Source organism: Nothobranchius furzeri, chromosome 1 (genome assembly GCF_043380555.1).
Source record: "Nothobranchius furzeri strain GRZ-AD chromosome 1, NfurGRZ-RIMD1, whole genome shotgun sequence".
In the NCBI taxonomy this organism is placed as follows: domain Eukaryota; kingdom Metazoa; phylum Chordata; class Actinopteri; order Cyprinodontiformes; family Nothobranchiidae; genus Nothobranchius; species Nothobranchius furzeri.
The window spans coordinates 74,951,188-74,969,853 of NC_091741.1; the positions used below are offsets into that span (position 1 = coordinate 74,951,188).

The 18,666-nt window shown below is 38.5% G+C and overlaps 1 protein-coding gene across 2 annotated transcripts in view; it reads left to right on the plus strand.

The window, feature by feature from the left end:
• fstl5 (follistatin-like 5) overlaps window positions 1-18,666 on the plus strand; it is a 279,655-nt gene that overhangs the window by 153,860 nt on the left and 107,129 nt on the right. For both annotated transcript variants that reach the window (XM_015951097.3, XM_015951089.3), the window contains exon 5: window positions 14,793-14,989. In XM_015951097.3, the coding sequence (XP_015806583.1) occupies window positions 14,793-14,989 (197 nt within the window). The remainder of the gene's footprint in view (window positions 1-14,792; window positions 14,990-18,666) is intronic.

Here is an 18,666-nt window from a genome sequence, read left to right on the forward strand (position 1 = left end):
ATCCAAAGATTCCCAAAGGTATCAAAGTTAAATTTTTTTTTTTACCATAAAACTTTAAAAAAATGTTAATAGTGTTGGGTCAGATTTCTGTGAAAAGGTATAGTCTCAGTAGATGATTGTTAATTGTCAGAACTGTGCTAAACTACACTGAAATAAGTAAATGATGAAAAACGGACAGTAATTTAGTTTTTGCTCAGACACAGTTCATGCCATACTTCTTGTAGTTTTTAAACTATTTTTGCCACCATGCAAACACTTTATTGTCTCTGCTGAGAAAGCCATGTTGACCTGAGACTAACCATTATTAATAGTCACTGCTTTGTGTACAGAGCTGGCAAGTTACCAGCATGCCAATTTACTTCCATTTGTCACTTCTGCCAGTAATGTTAAATGACTGGTGTAGTTTTCTTGTTTTTCTATTTATTTGCAAGATCACTCAAAAGTAAAGGACACATTTGCATAAAAATCCATACGTGATTCTCCTGCTAATCTGGATTTAGTGATTATTGCTTAATGAAAGGAAAGTTAGATGTAATTTGTCTTTAACTTGAATTATCGTCAACAAAAGTATCCATTAGACCTCACTTCTGTCCACTTTTTAGATTTTAGGATTCACTGTGACTTGTCTTATTCTAAACCTTTGAGCATCATAAGAATATTGGTCTTTTGTTTGTGCTTAAGGGTTTGTTGGTCTAGATTGATATAATCCTGGAGAGCAGCAGTGAGAGGTTGCCGCTTCACTACCCAAATATACATTTCAGATTTAGTCAGCTATTGCAGCAGTGACACCTCTAGTTGCTTTTAAAGATTGCAATCAGTGACCTCTGATTTGGGTAACCTAGTTGGCATGTGGTGCTTTCTTGATGTATTGTGAATTGTGGCACAAGCCAGCACCCGAGAGACTGAGATGGAAGAGCTGGAGAGGCAGTGGGGGCAGATGCACTCAGGCAGGGATGGGACAGCTTCTGCAGGGTTGACTTCAGCTGTTCTGCTGAGCTGATGTTTTCTCTATATAAATAAAACAGCCAGTGCTTTTAAAGAGGCATGTTGAGGAGGTGGGTGGGGGTTTTGCTCGCTGTTGTGACCTTTGCTGACAGATAACATTTTCTTCCTATATATACATCAGGTTTGTGTCAAAATTAAATGTTATCCAGAGAAATTACATACAGTTTGATTTTTAGCTACTTCAATTCAGTTCAGTTTTGTGACAAATTCCAAAAAATATTCCATGTACAACTTGGTCTAGTACAGTCATATGTACATTTAGACCCAATACAGCAAGTTATATTAATTTGTCATAAGCTGCACCATGCGGGCTAATCAGCATATTACTGCTCCCATGGAGTGCTCTATAAGGCATCATGGTGACACAGGAATTTTGCGACATTTGTGCCACCATGCTTGGTTGTGATATTGCCACCACACCAGACTTGTGAATGAAGGTTGTGCCTTGACAAAATAAAGGGCGGTGTCATGATCTCACGTGGAATTAACGCAGAGCCCCGGCCAGCATCTATATTAGTTGGTAAACACGGGCATAAGTTTCGCTTTTGTTAACAGAATCAACTGAGATGATAAACATTAGAGCTGGAGCTCAGATCACCGGAGACTGCGCAGGGACTGTGGAGCACTGACACCTTTTGGAATAGCTTGTCAAAAAATCTGTGTGTCTTCAAAGTTATGTCCAAGCTAAAAGGAAGTCCCACACCTTCTTTACACCACCATCACATATTCTTTTGTAAAAATTACCTGATTTCATCATGATCTGACCACTTATTAACAACCTAAGGCTCCCAGATGCCGGCTCAGCACTGCAGCAAATTGGCAGGATTTTATAAAAGAGGCTATGGACTTTACAACAATCTCCATACTAAGAAAGCATGTAGCAACAATGGAAAAGAAACTCCCCTTTAACAGGAATAAACATCCAACAGAACCTGACTCAGTATGAGCAGCCATCTGCTGTGACTCACTGGAGGTTTGAACTGTCCCTAACTTGAGTTTTACTTTTGATCCATCTTGGGTTGTGAGACATAATGTCAACATCTAAAATCACCACTGTATCAATTCTTGACTTTGATTCAGATGTCCTGAGCATGGGCATGAGTTAAAAGAAATAAAATAAGTCATCAGTACTTGAACCAGAATGGACAATTATCTGCAACAACTGGTTGAGTCTGAGAGGACAGGAACAAATAAACAAGTAACCTGCAAATGTTTTTTTGACAGTTTTTTTGTTTGTTTATTTTTTGAAGATGCAAACTACTGCCACCTTGATTGATGCTAATTGCCTGTAAAGCAGCTGCTCCTCCATGTCATTTGATAAACCGTGCATGATTGGCTGCATGTACCTTGTGCACAGTGGTGCAGGTATTTTGAAAGCAGGAGCTGTCATCTCTATAATACCCAAGATCAACAACATTCAGGATGCAAGAACACTGACTTTAGTGTTCATGCTCTTTCAAGGTGTACCAGTATCTCTATGTGGATGGGATGCTGTTGTCGCTGGTACGCTTTTACTTTTCAGTGATAGATTTTTTGTTTTTTCAGCAAAAACAACAAAAAAGACTAAGGAAAAAAGAAAATTTATTTTAACAGCTTTGTTCTTACTAATGTAATGTTGCCATGACTACTGGCCTTTCATCAACTAAATTCTTTCTCCCTAAATATTTTTAAAGTACGATGACACCTGCTGTACCAGCTGCTGGATGAACTCGTGTCAAACTAGTTTGAGTTATCACCATTTTTAAGGTAATTTTTATGCATTAAAGATATTTAAATGAACTTATTATTATTTGCCAAATTAGTGAAAAATTAATCAAACTTATCTTTTAAACAATAGATCTCCACGTTCAATATGACTACTGTAAACAGTCGGAAAGGTTAGGCTTTCACAAAAACGTAATATCTCTTTTCACTTTGTCATTTAAATATAAATATGAATGCGTGTCAGCTCCTTCAATAACTCAAATGGTAAACAAAAAGAGTTTTCAGCATGTGCCATGTTGCATGTCTTTGTATTTATTTTAATGTTTTCAGTTCAAATTTCTTGAGGCTGATATGTCTTTACTCATTAAAACTGTTTTTATCTTACCTTTAAGCCTTGAACCAAACATGTAATAAATGTGAGCTTCACTTCAGCGGCAGTTAAAAAAATGCATTAACCTTTTAGCAAAGTAGCAAGTATACAATAAAGTCACATTATTTTGATCAAAAAATGAGGAACATTAGGTTTTAACTTGTATTTCATTCTTTACTGGAATAAAATGCAAACTCCAGGTTAATGTGAATAACATGATCTAAATAGCATGCATTAAGCAGCTGTGTCCCGCTGTGCAAGGTGACGTCGCAGCTACGTCCGTTCTAGGTCATTTTTTAACGTCTATACTAGGTGCCCAGAAGGTGCAGATTGTGACACCAGATGAAGTCTTTTTCATGACGCCCACTGCACAACGCAACCCGACGTGCTTAGGACGTTTAGATTAGGGCCATTTCTGGTTTAAATGATGTCATGGACGTCCTTCTCACATCCACCAGACATCACTGCGGCGTCTTTTCCACGTCTATATGTAAACTAATTTTAGTCTATATGAGGTCTCTTTGATGTCCTCACATCCCCCAGACACGTCCCACCAATTCTGGGTGAATTATGCTGTTATAATAGCCACATATGCTTATATGCTAAGTAACATTTATGCTCATTCTAGACAGGTTTATTAACACCCCAGCTATTGCTGAAACTGTAGATAGCATGCTACACAAATAAACCAAGCCCACCAACCTTATTCAATGTTTTTTTATTTAACACACACCTGTTCATTATGTGCTCGACCTTATGTATTACGCATCATGTTATGTTATTAGGGCAGGCATAAAAAGCCTGGCTTCAGCCTTCACCTTTTGGTTTTTCTACTTGTAATCCTTGTATTAGTGTGCTTATTTTTTTCTTTTTCTTATCTTTAAAATAACCAAATAAACTATGTTGATGTTATTAGACCTTCTGTAGCCATGTTGTGAGCTATTACATGGCTCCATCTGCACAAACACAAAAAGGCAAGTTAATGGAAACATCAGCACAGCCTGTTATTTTCCTAAGTCAACAGAAAATCTGAAACATTGAAATGAAGGCAGTTTATTAAACAGTCAACAATGGTGGCTCTTAATGAGGTTGGTCTGGATGTTTAGATGTTGCATATTAGGCAGCATTTGTTGGAAGATGAATGAAGTGCAACTTATGTTGCTGATATTACATCAATTCACAGATGAGCTGTTATTTCTACAAATTATTTTTTTAAAGACTCAATAAACTCAAATTTTCAATACATTTACAGTGAACCATGGTAGGAATGAATGCCTTGTAAGCCATACTCTTGGGGGGAAAAAGCTCTGGTGAGCCTGTTTCAGCACAGGTAATCTTGCTTGGTTGATTGGTTAACAGCAACTCGATTCTACCACAGAATATGTTTGCTTTGCAACCTTGTTGTTTTATCTCCACAAATAACAACAGCCTGAAGGAGTTCTGCCACTTGTTGGAGCTGCTAATGCTAATGTTAGATTTCACTAATATCTTCTGGGTGGTAAGCCAACAAAAGCCTTCAATGCCGTGAGTCAAGATTGGTGAGTCCATGAATGTTAGGTGACAGTGTAATGTATATCTGTCAGGCGTTTTAATTCCTAGAGCAGAGCAATTCAATTCAGGCCGTGTATCCGGCACATTTTAGTGGTTTCTCTAGTCCAACACACTATGCTGTAGTTGAATCACCTGTGCAGCAGCCAGTGAGGCTCTGCAGAAGCCTGTTAATCAACTGCTGATTGAAAGCAGGTGTGTTGGAGCAGGGTTAAAACCAAACGTGCTGGATACCAGCCCTCAAGGCCTGGAATTGAAAAGCTATGTCCTAGAGCTCCGTCATCTATTTTGTCTAAGAAGCTAATGCAGGAAATGGGTGTAGGACACAATTTTCACATTCAGCCTGCATGTTAAACTTAGTGACTGAGAAGGACCTCTTTAAAATGCCATTTTCAAGTAGATTAATCTGTGTAACATCAGGAGATTTTTATTTTATTTTTTTTTGTTTTGTTTTTGACTCGGATAACTTTAGGTATTAATTGGTCATAAGATGTTTCTCTTGCAAATCTGGATTTTCTCATTTTACCATTCACAAAAACAGACCAAGACTGGACAGTATTGTGTGGTATGTACATTTTTATAAAATATCTACTATCATGATGCAAAGATACTGTTGGATTGTTTCTTTATTACCAATTTCTGGTTTGTTACGAAATATGCCACATGTGCTTGGGAGTTTTGTCAATAACCGAGCTAAAATGTGTGTGAACAAAATATTTACTGAAATCTTTTAAATATTACCTTTTAGCATATTTGCCTGTTTCTGACCAAATGAATACCAAAATATAGGAGCTAGTATGTACAATTGTCTAAATCTGTTTAGTTTTAACATAAAGTGTCCAAATATGTGCAGAAAGCTATGCTAGTACTTAGCCCTTTATGTACCTGACCCTCATAAACCCAGTGTGCGCCAACAGCCATTTATCTTTTATTCGCTTTGCCATTTGTGACCGAGGCAGCTTCACTGACACTGACATCTGTCAAAACACACCCTGTTCCATGATGTAAAGCATGCTGCAATCTTTGCATTTATACCTACTTCTTTTCCTGCTTTAATGGCCGAAAACAATTCAGTTTTGTCCTGAAGCTCCGTTTGTGGTCAGTACAAAATATATTATCTTATCTTATCCTATCTCTCTATCTCTCGATCTCTATCTCTCCCTCTCTCTATAAAACTATACTTTCTATTAAATGGTTATACTACAGGAAAAAGGAAATGCATGAGGAGGAACCCTAATTAGCTTAAGGGTCAAGCAGAGGAGTATAACTAAGTGTGATTATGAACAACTAAAGTATTTATACCCAGAAAACAACGAGAAATAAACAAAATAAAAGACTGACAAACGTAAAAACTACTAGATGCATATTTAATCAGGTCATTCTCAAATTAATGTGACCATCAAAGAACATTTGTTAGGTCATCATGTTACTGGTCACGTCTAAGGGTCATGTAGGACATGTGTCATTTTATAATGCTTGTCTAGCAATAACAAAACAATGATGATGAGTCAAGGTCGAGAGCTGCTCTCTCTTTGTTGAATTAAGAAGGTGATAATAAAGTAGGAGCTGATCTGCTCAAAGTAGGGGCAAAATAAAGATTTAGCAAAAATAGCAGAAAATACTCACTAACCTCCTCAGAAGGAGTTCAATATTAATTACATAAACAGTTAATTTAGAAACAAGATAGATTGGCTAACACAAGGTAGCGGTATTTACATAACTTATACTCTTCATAACTAGTAAAGAACTAGATTCTTCAAATATGCAGTTAGTTAATTTAGCATCCTCATATAGAAGTAACTGGTCATAAATCAATTTTACTGAAGTCATGAACACTAAATCAAGGTTTAGGTAAGTCCAGTCATGAACAGGGAGATTTGAATAGAAGATTCATTCCTTAGGAAAGTTTCAAGGCTATAAATGGACTTGACCCATGGTTCGAGTAATAGTCTTGGCCTTTAAGATGTCTAATGTCATATGATAACAACATAATTGAAAAGGGAAAAAAAACATGGTGACCTAGAAATTTATCTATCTTCAATAGATAATGCTTCTGATGATATTCAATAATCTCTGATATTGGTTTAATGATGAACCAAGTCATTCATAGATGATAATTTAAGAGAGCACAATCAGTACTCATGAAAGTTTGTTTAGTTTACGTTCAAAAACAAAACATTTATCATCACTCCTAAATTTGACATTTCATTTCTATTCATCTATCCTTCTATCAGGGGTCACACTCTGCTTGATATTATTTTGTTTACTTTCATTATCAAGTTTTATGGGTACTCAACAGATGCACAGCGTCAGAGAGTTAGCAGATTTTCAAGAGGAATCAGCTAATTATCTTACTAGGAGAAGTGTCAGGTCACACTCTGTGTGTGTGGATAGGTCAGCACAACTAGCAGACTGCAGCTGTCTCCTGTTTGTGTTCAGATAAGTAAACAGTGAGGTTTTCATTTTCAGGGCATGTGGCCCTGAGAAGTGCCTAATTACACTCAGTCACATTAAAAGGAGAAAAAAACAAAACAATTGAATCTCACTACAAAATAGCCAAATCACTCAATAAGCCAAATGAACATTCATCATCTAAATCCTATTTATAAAATAAATGTTGGTGTAACAAAGATTTTTAAACTTTATCATGTTTTATAAAATCCAAGTTATGAAAAGCAGGCAATACCATACTGCCTTTCCTACAATAAATGATATAAGTGGTCATGTACAGAATTTACTATTTGATGTGTTCAGCAATACTTGTTCATTAATTGGTTTAAATTTAACCAATATTAAGTGTTTCAGTCAGAACCTACATAACTTTATTTTTCTCCTAATTCAAAAGTGAGCAATTCTAATTCTAAAGTGAGCATTGCCAAGCAGCTGTGTCACATTAACGTAATCTCTACTGATTTAGGATATATGGGCCGATGTTTACATCCCAAAGAGGACAGATGCATTCCAATCAACTGTCCAGCTACTTCATTCTAAAGTTAAAAGTGTGCAAAACTCATATTTAAATTAAAACATTAACTTATCCATAACCCACTTTTAAGTTAAATTAACAACTCAGAGTTACTCTTCCTTTTTGGCATTGTTTATCTTTTAGGAATTATATTAGAAGCTTTTCTGATTTAGGCTTAAGAAGCACATAGCTGAGAGGCTGATAGGGATGGCTGATAGAATATTGTCTCACTTGTGCCCAAGGTCTGTTAGAATGTGTGTTTACTTTCTGATACGACCTTGCCATTTAACCCAGACACAAAGGAGAGTGAAATTCTGTGTCAAGCTTTTAACAGTTCCCAAGCTGAGAATACATGAAGATTTAAAAGAATTAAAACTTATTAAATGCAATTCCCTACAACAGCTTTAATCTGCTGTCTCATTTCAATTTTACTTCCAGACAGTTTCTCCCCTTGTTCTGATCACAATGTCCGCTAATCGGAGACCTGAACAAGTTTCTACATTTGACAGACACCAGGAGGTTCAGTTCATGACAACTGATATTTTTAGAGTGCTCAAAATGCAGTTTTTGACTTCAACAGGTGCTGCACAACAAATCTGCTGTTGCCTGGGCTCGATTGTCATTTGCTGAGACTCCCTTGTCTTATTTTAAAATGTCAGAGACAAAGATAAAAAAAATAAAAAATAAATAAGGAGATAAAATGCAATTTGACAATAGTCACTAGTTTTGATGGTCTGATTACTGTTTTGACTAAAATATACACTCTTACCTTTTATTTGGGCACTCATTTACTACCAAGTACTGATAAAGAGTCAATGTCTCAAATTGAGGGATTCCACTAAAACCCTTCACTTCCAGCCACTAAAAGTGACACAGTTTATAGTTCAAATTATATTAACCACCAGAATACCAGGAATTAAATATTTGGCCAGTGCTTAACCTTTTGATGCATGAATTATGGAATCTTTAACCATGATTATTTATTAACAATTATTTTCATTCATCTTGGGGTGTGAATGAAACAAATTTCAACAAATATTGTTTGTAACATTTAATAATTTGCAAATAATTTACTACATGTCCACCACCATGAACAGCGTGCTTTCTGAACATGAAATATGGGCTTGACTTACTGAAGTAAAATGGAGGGGCTCAAATGCAATGTCTTCAGCAGCTGTGCTTAATAGCAAAACAAATAAATAACAATTTTGAGGATCTGTTCAAATTATATTTTTCATCTTTATTTTCTAGTTGTACCCTTCAGGCCGCAATTGACCTTAGTGGCTCAGACTCAGAGGACAGCTGCGATTGTTCTGATTCTTTAGGCAGGCTCTTCCTCCTCTGTTTCACATTTTCAACCTTTTTCTTGCCCTCCACTGCTCTGTGCATCCTCGTAACCATAATCCTGATAGTTCTGTTGAGGGTCTGCCCTCATGAGAAATTGTTACTTAGTATTTTCTTCAAAAGACTGTGCCAAAAATGCCCTGAAGCGTAAAGAAATAAGGCATATTAAACATCAGCGCCAGCAACAACTCCATTTCCGATGATCCTCTAGCCGGAAGCAACGTGATGACGTCACCACAGGACGCCGAATGTCACATTCTGCCCCTGCCTTCCTGACTGTGTCTCTCTCCTGCCCTGATTAGCCCTTATTGTTCTCACCTGCCCCTCGTTAACCTGCCCATGTGTTCCTGATTTCCCTGTATATACCTCCCTCCTTGTGCCAGTCTTTGTCAGATCATTGTTGTTTGTCATGTTCTCGTTCCTGCCGTATCCTGTCATTAAACCCATTTTTACTTCATCCGTGCCTGCATTCCTGCCTCCTGGAACTCTCCACCACACATGGTCCATCATCTCCACACCCTCGCAACATGACAGAATGATCTGACCAACCTGGACCTGTGGTGAGCTTAACATCTGTTTCTGGAGGATTTTTTCTTTTTTTCCCTTTCAGCTGAGGGAGATTCTGACTCGAGGGTTTTTCGGCGCATCCTACCTGTTTCCGGGGTGGTCGGACCCATTGAGGGGGTTTCGGCGCTTCCTGTTTGTTCCCGGGGTGGTCAAACCCATTCTCCTCTCCTGCTGTTCTGCCCCGTCCTGTTTTTTCACGGAAGCTGCTTTTCCTGGAGTTTTTTGATGGAGAGGATGTAACAGTCTTCCTGCTCCATGTCGGCTCCCCTTCACCCGAGCCTCTGCCTGTTGGATCCAGTCGAGTCATGGTGTGCACCTGCTCAGGACTGTTGAACGAATACCTGCTACCGCTCCTGGTTTCCTCGCGTCGCTCCTGCTGTTTCGTCCCACATCCGGGTCCACGCCTGCAGGGTCTATGCCTGCAGGTCCTTCAAGCTGCAGTCTCTGCTGGGTCCCACACCTGCTGCTGCAGTTCTCTGCTGGTCCCACGCCTGCTCCTGCAGTCTCTACTGGGTCCCACGCCCGGCTGCTGCAGTTAAAGTGTTTCCTGTCCAGTCAAGTGTTTCCTGTGCCCCCGAGTTCAGTGTTCTGGTGTTCCCTAGTCTCCTGTGTTATGTGGCCTTGTGGGCATCTGGTATCCGCCCCTTAAGGGGGGGGGGGGGGGGTACTGTCACGTTCGGTCCCTGCCTTCCTGACTGTGTCTCTCTCCTGCCCTGATTAGCCCTTATTGCTCTCACCTGCCCCTCGTTAACCTGCCCATGTGTTCCTGATTTCCCTGTGTATTATACCTCCCTCCTTGTGCCAGTCTTTGTCAGATCATTGTTGTTTGTCGTGTTGTTCTCATTCCTGCCGTATCCTGTCATTAAACCCATTTTTACTTTATCCGTGCCTGCATTCCTGCCTCCTGGAACTCTCCACCACACATGGTCCATCATCTCCACACCCTTGCAACATGACACCCTGGAACCCACAGCTTCCTCCCGCCGCTGAAAAGCTATAAATCCCAGCGAAGAACAAAACGTATGCCTCTTTTGTCCCAGTTTCAACTGGCGTGAAGAGGAACCCGTTCTGCTACCGCTCCGGACAGCATGAGCACGAGGCCTAGCTGCTGAAGTGGATGGAACACCGAGCTACTGGAAGCAATGGAGAACGCCGATTGAACACTGAGGGACGCCTCGCTGTTCATTTGTTCAAAGTTTTTTCTCTCTCTCTCTTTCTCTTCTGCTTCTCTAATAAGTTCAGAACAAGCGATCAAACCGCGCAATTGCTTTAAGGTAAATACGGTCTCTCCTCCGTACCAAAACACGCCATCGGATCATCTTTAGAGTAAGCCGTTTTGTTTTTGTCATTGTTTAATATCTTAAGTAGTTTTATGCTGTGGCCAGGCTGACAAACTATTAGATATTTAGTTTATGATTGATCTTTTGTTTTGTTTATTGATCTTTGTGAAGCGGTTTTGAAGTTTGTTAAGTTTTACTTTGATTGAACGTGCTTCGGAAGTTTAAAGTGAAAGTTGCCCACACACACACACACACGCGCGCGCGCACGCACGCACGCACGCACACGCACACACACACACACATTCTGGTTTTCCGTGTTTGGGAGGAAACAGACATCCCACATACACGGTCGGGTCCTTGCTCCCTCAGACAACGGGACCAGCCATTTTGTTTCAACTACCTCCATTTTGTTACCCTACCTATCAGATTAGTATTTCACATTATCATTCCATTGTTTAATTACTTGTTATTGATTTGATAAAATAAGTTGGTGGATATTAATTAGCTAACACTTTGGAAGGAGCTGAAGTGAATATATTAGTTAATAAAGGTCATTGCTAATTAAGCATTTGTCTCAAGTGAGTTTGTTTGTGTTGATATAAAATTATCTGCAGCTCATTAAAGATTTCACAGAAAGTTTGGACAAGATTGATAAGAGGTGTGGATTCATCTTCCCCTGTAAAAAGGGGATGGTGCCCCGAGGACATCCAAGGATTTCCTAATTACATAACAGATCGGTAAATATTTCCATATTTACGAATTTATTGATGAATCCAAAAAAGTAAGTAAAGCTTACAAATTATTCGTTGGCTAATAATCACAACATTTGTAATTTTCTCATTTTTCTCTCTTGTGTTATCTCACTTTAAGGTTACCCTGCAAGTACAACACGTCAGCGGTAACCAAAATACCAGCGAAACATGTTTTCCATCAATCCTCTGATGATTTTCAGATCATTTCCCCATTTGCTGGATTTACATTTCCATCAATGTACCATCTTCATTCAAAAGGTGTTTGTGAGTTATTTTACCCCATACATAGATACCACATGTACAAAGCAAATCCATACACTCTCTCATTTGTCCAAACAACAATTAAAGCAGACAACATCTAAGACAAACAAACAACAACACAGATAACTAGAGTTGTGTTTCTATTCAAGGCTAAACGCTCAAAAGCCAGGCCAAAACAGAGTTGCGTTTATATTTTCTGCTAAAACGCTCAAAAACCAATTTAATCTCTCAGCTATCACACAGGTCTATTCATTTATAACTTCATCACACCAGAGTTGCGTTTATATTTCGGCAAAAATGCTCAAAAAACCAGCCAGTACAGCCTCTCCGGAATCTGTTTATCTTTCTCTCTGACCACACAACCAACAATGACAACTGGAGTTGCGTTTCTATTTAAGGCTACAGTAAACGCTCAAAAGCCAGGCCACCTCTCACTTAGGCCGCCTCTCAGTTATCACGCCGGTCCAATCATCTCTCAACCATACCAAAACAGCATTCCAGGAATCTGCTTAGTTGCTTTTATATTTTCCCGCTAAAACGCTCAAAAGCCAATTTAACCTCTGGTCACCAGGGGTTTCTCTCGGTACCACAAAGACAAACAAACAAACAAACAAACAACAAACTTGTCTCACCAAATCTCTCCACTCAGGTCTTAAGTAGTTCGTGGATCCGCATTTCCTCCCAGCAACGTCAAAACCTCACCGACCCCCCAGCAAAACTCAGCGCTGGAGGAGATTAGGTTGTCGACAGTCCTCCGGCGACGGCATTTGGCACTGCAAGGTGATGGGACCCCGGCTTTCGAAGGACCAAATATCTATCTATCTGTCTGTCTGTCTGTCTGTCTGTCGCACAGCGCATGTCTGGCCATAACATAAGATAATTAGGCAGAAAGACTCTACACTGAGGTTTTTCGTTGTCGTTTTAATTCAACAAAACTAATTTTAAACACGGGTGAACGTGCCTGCAAGTTTAGAAGAGAAACCAGCACTGATAGCGTTCATATTTCTGGATGGTTATAAAATAAAAACAGAACTGACACGTTATTACCGGTCATTTGCATGCATGTTTAGAAGAAAAGAACAGCGCTGACACAGCATTAATAAGCCCTGGATGATTAGAAAATAAAAACTGCACACAAAACATGCCTGGTTAGTAAATAAAACACACTTGCCTACCAGAAAAAGTCATTCGCTCTCATCTTCCTCTTGCGCACTAAAGCCATTAAAGTCCTCTTCTTCAGTGTCGGAGTTGAGCAGCCTCAGAAGAGCTTCGTCACATACCTTTTCTGTGGCGATGTCAGTGTCGCTGTCCGTGTTGCTGTCATCATTCCTGGGTGAAGCTGGCTTGAATGAGTTCTTCCCGCTGCCGTCTCCAGCGCCGAACCATGGATTCATTCATGCCAAGCTTACGTGCTGCAACACTGTTTCCCTCCTTCACTGCCAGATCGATGGCCTTCAACTTAAATGCGACAACATATGAACTCATACGTGTAGTTACCATGATGAGGGGGTATGGATTTGAAAAAAAAAATCCTTCGTCGTGCCGGCTGCTTGCAGGTGCTAACTTAAAATGAGCACTTTCTTCGATTTTCACTTTTGACTTCCACCTGTTTCATTATCTGCTAAAACGCCCCCTGGCAGGTGAAGGAAAATCTTCAGAAAAGCCGCACCATAAGCCGCATGGTTCAAAGCATGGGAAAAAAGTAGCGGCTTATAGTCCGGAAAATACGGTACTTTGTACAATTTCATATCAATGTATTCTCCATTAAAATACTCAATAATAACACGAGGTGTAATGACTCTATACACCTTGGGGCTTTACAAGGTCTCAGAGGACTGAGATGAGTGAAAATAATTTGCTGTCATCTGTGAAAGCCCATTGACTTTGCTGGCAAAGTGGAAGAACTTCTCTCAGCCTCTCATGCCCCAGTGACGGTTCACATTGGGACCACATCAAGCATCTCATTTCAAAACTCATTGATTGCTCAAGTTGTTTCACTGGAGGAATGCTGGGAGACGTTTATATGACAGGAATGAAATCCTACACTACTGATAATGATGTGTCATTTGTTTCTGGGATTACTCAGATTCTGCCTAACTTGTTATAAGCCCACAGTGAGCTCCCACTTTCACTGAGGAGAGACATCAGTAGCATACTCACCAAATAATTCCTGCTTGATCATCCTGAACAAAGTACATTTGTCTTGCACAAGACGTCATGCACTAGGCATTATTCATAGCTGCTGATCACATTGGAGAATGTGACAAATCATTCTTTTGTGAGAGCTGGAGAGCCTTTGAGTGAGCAACACTTTTTGTGTGCATGTGTGTGCTGGTTGACATCAAGCTAATGAAACTTATATTAGAAAAGATGCACTTCCAGATGAAATTAAGATAAATTCATTTGACATGTAAACCTTCATTTGACACATGTAAACCCTGAGTTCCTGTCCTTAGTTTCTGTTTGGCTACAGCTTCGGTGCTCTGCTGAACCTTTTATTTAGTCAACTTCTCTGCTATGGAGCTTTGATGGCCGATTGTATTCATGATCATGTTTTCTGTTGCAGAGTTTGTTTTTGACACCTATGTGATGGATTTGATCATCAGTTTTACCTGTGTTTATCAGGCTGCACTGTTTTTAGTTTGAGGTAATAAGAGGCTGTGTGAATGTGGGCGTTTGTGTTCTCCTGTGAAAATAATCTCTTTACAGTTGTTATTATGAGGCAGGCACGTATAGTCATGCTTTGATTTATGTAAACAAGAGCTCATTGTTGATAATGTAGGTCTACAGGGGAGCTGTAGTTTGTTTAGGTACTTATACGCAAACATTTGCATCATCGACATCCACGCTTAAAAGACAAACCTGTGTTTATTTAACTTGTCCATTATATGCATTTGTCAATATGTAGGTGTATTTTATATATATTTATAAAGTATTTGTAATTAACCTTACTTCTAATCCCCTTTTATTTGGTATTTTTTCCCCTTTGTTCATAGATGATGACTGCAGATTGACTGATTATCGTCGGCTGAAAACCAAGATTTTGGATTTGCATGACAAACGATATGTGGGATCAGCTCTCCGTGGCTTCCACAAGGACAGCATGGTTGCTAAGAAGCAACTGGTTGATCTGATGTTCAAACACTTTGATGCAGATGATAATGGTCAGGTCGATGCAAGTGAGCTCTCACAGGTGAGTAAAGCTAAAAGAGATATAAAATAAAACCTTTACCTTGACTTATGCTTTCAAAATCTTATGAATGTACAGAAGCAAAACATATAATTGCTTTTTAATGATTCATGTCTGTGCTTCTCAAAATTAGTACGAGTTACACCTCAGAAAATGATAAATTTACCAAGTACAACCTGTTGTGGTAACTATTAAAAAAGCAGTAAAATAAGTCTACAAACAGAATATAAACTTGACATTTTAATCAAATTTCCACAGTGTAATACCCTCTGTTGCTTACATATTTAATAGAGACTTCACTGGTTTTGCTTAAATATCCATGAGCACATTGTTGAACAAGTTTCCATTTCAGGTTCTCAAAATATTTACCTCTGTATTTTTGTTTCCACTATTTGGAAACTATATTGCGATGTGATTGAACCACTCATCTTTTGGCAGTTTTTTACATTAGTTTTTACGCATCTGATAATGATTTAACTTGTTCGTTAACTTTTGAACACCAGATACTAAAATCTCTTCTGTGCACCGTTTATACAGTTCCCCAGGTACTTCCAATGGTTCTGGGATCAAGCATTACAACTAAAGTCTCTTGATTATTTTAAGCTGTTTACATATCTTCATTTAAATGTCTAATAGAAAAAACAAAGCTGGCCCTTGGCAGAATTTTGGAATGCTTATTATTCCATGTGGAGAAATCAGGTTTACAGCTGGTAACCGTATTTAAAAATTCCACTTTTTGACTTGTTTGACCAAAAGAACAGGATTGCTATTAGAAGTGGTCAAAATTAGTCCCTTCTGCGGGGTGACCGGCTTAGCCTTAAGCCTCGCTCACACTAAAATTTAAACTGATCATCGGAAGGGCTGGCAGAAGCTTTCTCGCTAGGATTGCTGACCAACCCACACCTGGACAAGCAGTCCACAACAAGTACAGGAAGTGAATAAAAATCCCACTAATACTGCAAAGAGTTAGGTTCTTATATCAACCAGCTATTTTTGTTCATTTTTTCCACTTTGCGATGTTCAATACTAGCAGCATAAAATAAAAGCTTACATCTACAGTTGTGAGATGTTCGGCAAACACTGCCACAACAATATTTTACTAGGTGGTGGTGAGTGGGTCTTCATCATTATCAAGTTGTTACAGCCTGGCTTTGTGCTGAGCAGTTATTCTACAAACTATTTAAATGGTACATGATCTGACAACAGCCTGCTTTCTCTTACCTAGTGGTGAAAGTGGCTGATACGTCCACCTGCTTGATGTAAATGCAACCAGCTTGAACTAAAGACAAGCAGCAGTGAAGTTTTACTAGGAAACATGCAGAGTCCAGCAGCTGATTAAACACATCTTTGTGGGTTATTTGTCTGTTAATTGAATAAAGACAAACTAAAGCTTTCTCATTGTGACAAATCCACATCATTTTAATTTAACATCCCTATCTTCAGGCTAATGTTCCCCTTCCAATAAACAAAACTCCTTTATTACTGCTCATCATCACTCCTAGCTGTCTAGTCTGATGAGAGACGAAGGGACAGAGTCACTGTGAGGTTATATAAGTGGGTTTGTGAAAATATAAAAACCAATCATTAGGTGGGCCTAATTCTGTTTCTGTCATTGTCATAATCATAAAAACACAAAAGAGAAGCAATATAATCAATGCTCTTGGTTTAATGTTTTATAACTTTTCATCTTTTAAAATTTGAATATCTCATGTCTTTATTATTTCCAATTTTAACTAATAGTGTTGTTGAAGATTATAACAATATATTGGTATTGACTCTGATATTGATAAAAGCATGAGAGCAGTAATGTAAATAACCAGTTAAAGTGCCAGTGGGTTTGATCTAGGTGCTTTCATGTGTGACTTTATCTTGTAGACTTATTCCTCTTTTTCTCCCTTCTGATAACCGTGATGCTTGGCTTTAGGGAAACTTTTTGAAAAGCAATGTAGGTCAAAAAAAGACATGCACTCATGAGAGGCCACAGCCTTTTACCAGCACTACCAAGAGGAATGTTGTAAAAGCAGCTTTTTGTGGCTGGCATGAGGAAATACGATATTCTTAGAATAACAAAGTCTCTGTGCACCTGAAGACTGATTTATTATGCACCATATTTGAATAATTTAAAGAGATGCGTTCCCTGCAGTGGTTTAGCAAACTTGAATGTTAGTTGCTTTTCTTGTGCTATCTTCCAGCTGATTCACTAGAAAACTCCATCTGTACTGAGGTTCATGTTGTCAGTGCCCACTGTTCACAAAGCAGGATTTCTAAACATGATTGAAACACATTTAAGTGTTTCGAGCTTTAGGCATTTAAATATTACCTACATAATATGCATATATATTAATTTTACATATCATACAATCAATGTCAACACAAGACAAATTGATGCGTAGTGAGGGAAATCCATTGTGAAAAAAAATCGTTTGTTTAGACAAAAATCATCAAGTCTCAACTTTAAAATGATGGTGTGTAGTTTTTACCAATAATCTCAGGAAATGTCCATCAAAATGTTGTTGTAAATGAATTAAAAGATGCCCAGTTGTTGAAAAATCTTGGCTGTTTAATGACATATAACCATAAAAAACTGATCTAAAATACATGGGAGGGGGTCTAAGTCTCTGGGCAACGCCATATTGGATGTCATATTTCCTTCTACGGAAGCCCATAAGGACAAGACACATTTACTGATTTGTAGCAAATGGTTACAAAATGTTCACCAATCATGAATGTTGTTTTACACATTTACCTCTTCACTCTTTGCCAGTGATGAAAGGGAATCTGATATTGTTGTTATTTTGCTGGAGGTTGCAATTCCAAGGATTTTTGACCCTAATGGCCATCCGTTGGTAAGGTCTTACTTGAGCACAAAAGTAATGCTTGCTTGCAATCATTTAGGTATATATTGCCCCCTATTGCCAGGGAAAATACACTCTGTCTCTTTTAAAGTGAAGATATATCTTTTGTACTTTATTGAATATTGTGTTGAACTGATTTCCCAACGCTAATACTGTTGTCAGGCTGTACTTGACCACTTCACCATCATATTGCATGTATGTAGGCCAGATAAAACTTTAGTTCAATTTTATTTTGCATGTTATATTTTTTTTTACATGAAAGGGACATATGCATCAGTGGACTACACAAACCTCAAGGTTTTTACTGAAAAAAAAATCAAGTGGTTTTTATTGTTAATTTTTGAGGTTTAGAAACACTAACTATCTTTTAGGTTTACATTATTTTTATTATTTTAAAATCAATAATCTAATATTTTATTATATATGGCCATGCCTCATATTGACCTAACACAGACAAACGTGCTATGAAATTCATACAAGCTAAATCTCAGCTGTTCTGATATTCTGTAATATTTTTAGCATTTATAAACACAAAACTCTAGTGACTACTCTTGTCATTTGAAGTTAAATGAAATGAGTATTTCATAAGTGTGTTGGTGGTGGTCAGAGGGGCCGACGGCGCCAAATGGCAGCCTCGCCTCTGTCAGACCGCCCCAGGGCGGCTGTGGCTACAAAGTAGCTTACCATCACTGGCAGTGTTTGAATGTGAGAGTGCATGCAAATGTGTCCTAAACAAGCGCTATATAAGTTTGATGATTATTTTATTTATTATTATTATAAGTGCGAACCTGATATCCAGTAGTCTTCTAAGTGCAAGAACTCCTG